This window comes from Nannospalax galili, unplaced genomic scaffold (genome assembly GCF_000622305.1).
Source record: "Nannospalax galili isolate Female #2095 unplaced genomic scaffold, S.galili_v1.0 scaffold1119, whole genome shotgun sequence".
Taxonomy (NCBI): Eukaryota; Metazoa; Chordata; class Mammalia; order Rodentia; family Spalacidae; genus Nannospalax; species Nannospalax galili.
Window position 1 is genome coordinate 2,541,823 of NW_008343597.1, and position 4,314 is coordinate 2,546,136.

Below are 4,314 nucleotides of genomic sequence, written 5' to 3' on the forward strand. Positions count from 1 at the left end.
GTATGTAAGTGTGCCGGTGTTGTGCAATGCCGGTGGAGGACAGAAGAGGCTGTCAGATCCCCTGGAACTGGAGTTACAGACAGTTGTTAGCTGCCATGTGGGTGCTGGGATTCGAACCTGGGTCTTCTGCAAGAAAAAGCCAGTGTTCTTAACCTCTGATCCATCTCTCCAGCCCCTGAAAAAGCCTTCTTAGTCTTAAGACAGGACGGGTGTCTACAGCTCAGCCAGGTTTGGGGACAAGGTGCAGGTGCCTGTGGTGCACTGCCTCACAGCACAGAGGTGCGGGGCTGAGTCACCAGGCTGAGCAGCTGCGATGTACAGAGCACTCTGTCTTGTGGATTTGCCCAACGAGGCTTTGAGTCTGCCGCTTGTTTGCCCTGATTTGACTGAATCGACAGCAGACCTGTGACCCTTTCCCCGGGGTCCTGCCTGAGCCACTGAAGCAAGTAAATGGCGCGTCAGTGTAACTACAGGTGAGAAGCAAGCTGTCTCCTCCCGGGCACTCAGAGCTGCGGGACTCTGCTTCACCTCCTGTGCACAGCGCACCTGTTTCAAAAGAGAACCAGAGGGTGTTGAGTAGAGACTCTGAGGTTAGTTGTGTATTTACTTTTGCCATCTCCACAGAAAGTCCCACGCAGGCTGAACTCCCGCTTTCTCTCCTCACTGAGATAGCGTCCTGTGTTTGCCCCCCTTTTGCCTGACGCCAAAACCCCGTCACTCACAGCCAAGTTGCAGCCAAAGCAGGAGGAGGCTCCAGGGTTTCTCCATTCCTTCTGCCACCCAGGCCGCGAGGACCAAGTGCCCAGAGAGAGGATCTGCTTTGTGTCTCAGTGCCCAGACATTTCCACAGTAAACAGCTCAGCCAATCACAGACACCATGTAACACACACACACACACACACACACACACACACACACTGAACTGCTGAGTGGGAGGTGAAAGTGGAGACACTGCCATCTCAAGGCCAAGCCCGGCATTGTTACAGGAAAGCTTCTCTTGCTTAGAACTTTTCTAGAAACACCCTGTAGGAATACATGTATAAAATTATACATCGTGTTCACTAACTTAAAAATTGATCAAGCATCCCTCAGGGCAGTGAATGCACTGCATTACAGTAGACCAGTCCTCTGTTCTAATACACAGTTGTTAAAAGGAATGAAGTATGCTAAATTTCTGACTTTCACAAATTTCTCTGACTTGATCAAATTAAAGAATTTTACACATAGTGTGACTCCATTTATGCTTTAAAACATGTTTATTCTGGTTTGTCTCCAACTGACCAGAAACAGTAGAAATGTGATTAGTAAAGCTTTAATAGCTATTGGGAACTTCTGAGAGGAAAATCAAAAAAGTTTCCATTTTATTATGACTGTTTACTTAAAATTGCTTAAATATTTAAATCTGTAAATATTAATATACAATCTGACCCATAACACAGAGCACTTAACTGGTATATTAGAAATCTTAAAGAAAAATTGAAATGAATATTTATTTAGATTTTCCTTTCTAGAAAACTTTTAAGATCATGCATTCTTTAAAAATTAAAAAAAATTTTATTTTATGTATATGAGTGTTTTGTGTGCATGTAAGTTCACCCATGCTGTGCAATGCCCAGAGTGGCCAGAGATGGCAAGAAGATAATTTGGAACTGCAGTGAGGGATGGGTGTTAGCTGCCAAGTGGGTGCTGGCAACCTAACCCAGGTCCTCTGTAAGAGCAGCTTGTGCTCTTAACCAGTGAGCCATCGCTCCAGCTCCATAGTATTGCATTTCTTAAATGTGTTTTCTGTAGTTGGAAAGCTTGAGAGAGTCCTGATAATCTCTGAGGACCAATGTTCACTTTACAAGCTTCCCATTGGCTCATTCGAATAACAGATGGGAGGAGAAGGGACTACGTCCAGGCTCCTCTTTCCTGCTCTTACTTCCCTGACCCAGACCTTGGTTTCAGGTACCTTTGCTTATTCCTTTTCCTTTCCTCCTTCTGTGAATTTTCATGGAGGGTTATCAGATGAATTGAGTCCACTTACATTCATGCAAAGACCTAACCCTTGTATCTCAGAAGGCATCCTTATTTGGAGATGGTGTCTTGATAGAGGCAATCAAACTAAAATGGTACCATGAACATGGACGTAAGCCCAGTAGAGAAGGGGACGTTGGGGACACAGACAGGTAGAGAGGGAAGACGATGTGAAGGATCTCAGAGAGAAGCTACTGCCTACGAGCCTAGAAGGCAGGCTGGCATATATCTTGTCATGTTTGCTCTCATAAGGAACCAAGCTTTCTAAAAACCCAATTTCAGACTCCACCCCCGAAACTTTGAGATGATATGTTCCTGTTGTTTAAGGTGCTAAGTTTGTGGTACTTCTTACAGCAGTACTAGGAATTTATCAGGTATGCTGCTGCCCCATTCCCTGAGGAAGTACCATCCTTAGAGAATGGACGAGGGCCAAAACTGCCTCAGACAAAGAATCTTGGGTGAGGTACAGTGACAAGCAGAGGTGATAGGTCACCATGTTTAGGGAGTCTCAACAACTCAAAGGGAGGTTTCTCCTGTCTTGTTATGTAGCCTTTAACTACACACATGGACACATGTGGTGGTATTGCATGTGTAATTTTTCAGTAGGTTTTTGAACTTATATATTTCCCTTTGGCTTTACACAGCAGCTAAGCATTATTTATTTCATCTTCTGCTCTTTCTGTCAAATTCTCCCTCCTCCATTCCCAGTTAAAGTATCCCCAATTTCCATATTTCATACTTGAAGGTACCTGGGGGACAAGTTTTATCAAGAGGGAAATGGGGAAAGCAGGGGCAATTTAACTGGGGAGGAAAGAGAAGGGGCTATACAGGGTGAGAGAGAGGAGAGGTAAATAACCCTTGGGTGGTATGATAAAATTGGAGAGAAATGTATTAGTTCAAAAGCCTATTGAAAATAAACATACTACACACACACACACACACACACACACACACACACACACAAATGCATGTGACTAGCTGAAGGCTATATAACAAAACCACAGGGCCAGGCTAGAGAAACAACACCTTCCTGTTGTTGGTCAGGATAGTCCAAAAGACTCCCCATATAACACAGGCTATTGCCACAGCCCTTGATTGCCTCCCCTGAAATGGAAGGTAAGAGCCTATTGCTGTGGACAGGATATACTTTAGTAACAGGACTTGGAGCAATCAAGGATCAGCAAAACTCCTTCCTGAGGACTAATGTTTCTTAACAACAGAGGATACTGTGCAAGCTTCCAAGAAAGAAAACCAATCAAATGTCCTACCCAGCTGTGAAGCCTAATAAACACAACAATGACCAGGGCAGCAAATTATCTGTTTTGGTGCAGTAGTGGCATTTTTATCTTTGGGGGAACCAACAGTTATCTAATTGGACTTAAAGCTCTCTCGACAGAGGGAACTCATGTGTGGTACTGTAAACAGCAAATACACATGGTTGGAAAGGTCATAGATTTTAGAGTAAAACCTTCATCCTGTGGTAAAATCTGCTTCCCTAAACTAATGTAATTTCTTACTGTATTCTCTCTCTCTCTATGAGAGAGAGAGAGAGAGAGAGAGAGAGAGAGAGAGATATCCTCATGTTTACAAAGTTTACCTCTCATCATGCATCAAAAAGCCTCTTTTTGCAACAGATGGAGGTTATTACAGAGTTCCACAATATGTCAAATGCAGAAAATAAGTGTCTAAGATGCCCAGCCCTAAGTGACACATCTACAATGCAACCTCTACACCCAAGATTCAGGGAATGTGAGGGAACAAGGAATAGAGAGACTATTAATGCATCTGTCAGCTTTCACCCGTGAAGCTTCCTCAGGAAATAGACGGTAGTTAACGGAGGAAGCCAGGACTGGCCAAAGTGCTGAGAATGAATGTTGCAGGGTGACTGGAAACAGAGTTCTCCGTGTGGCTGGAAAGTTTCTAATGAGCTTACAGCAATGGTGACAGCTAGCTCAAGAAGCATGCAGCTCACACCAGGCAAAAACCTTCATAGAACCTGGAAAATGGGTGAGAGGCATGAATCTTAGCTGAGAAACTACTGGGAACTGATAATTCCTGAAGAGGGAGAGTTGGTTTTCTTTAAGGGAATGATGCCGGATAGGTTGACCAGGCTCCAGTGAATGGACTTACACCAAGGGACTTTGGGGAATACAAACTTGGCTCAGTAGGCCTTAACATGTATGGCAGAATGTATGAAATACATTGGGGTGCTATAGGGGAGATGTGGATAAGGTCTAAAAATGATCAATATGTACTGCATGAGATTTGACATATTCAGTTAAAAAACAGTTTCAGGTT

The 4,314-nt window shown here is 43.9% G+C and overlaps 1 protein-coding gene across 1 annotated transcript in view; it reads right to left on the bottom strand.

Moving 5' to 3' along the window:
- Positions 1–213: 213 nt before the first annotated feature.
- LOC115071501 overlaps positions 214–4,314 on the bottom strand; it is an 11,771-nt gene continuing 7,670 nt past the window's right edge. The window contains exon 3 of the mRNA XM_029566846.1: positions 214–546. Within this exon, the coding sequence (XP_029422706.1) occupies positions 214–546 (333 nt within the window). The remainder of the gene's footprint in view (positions 547–4,314) is intronic.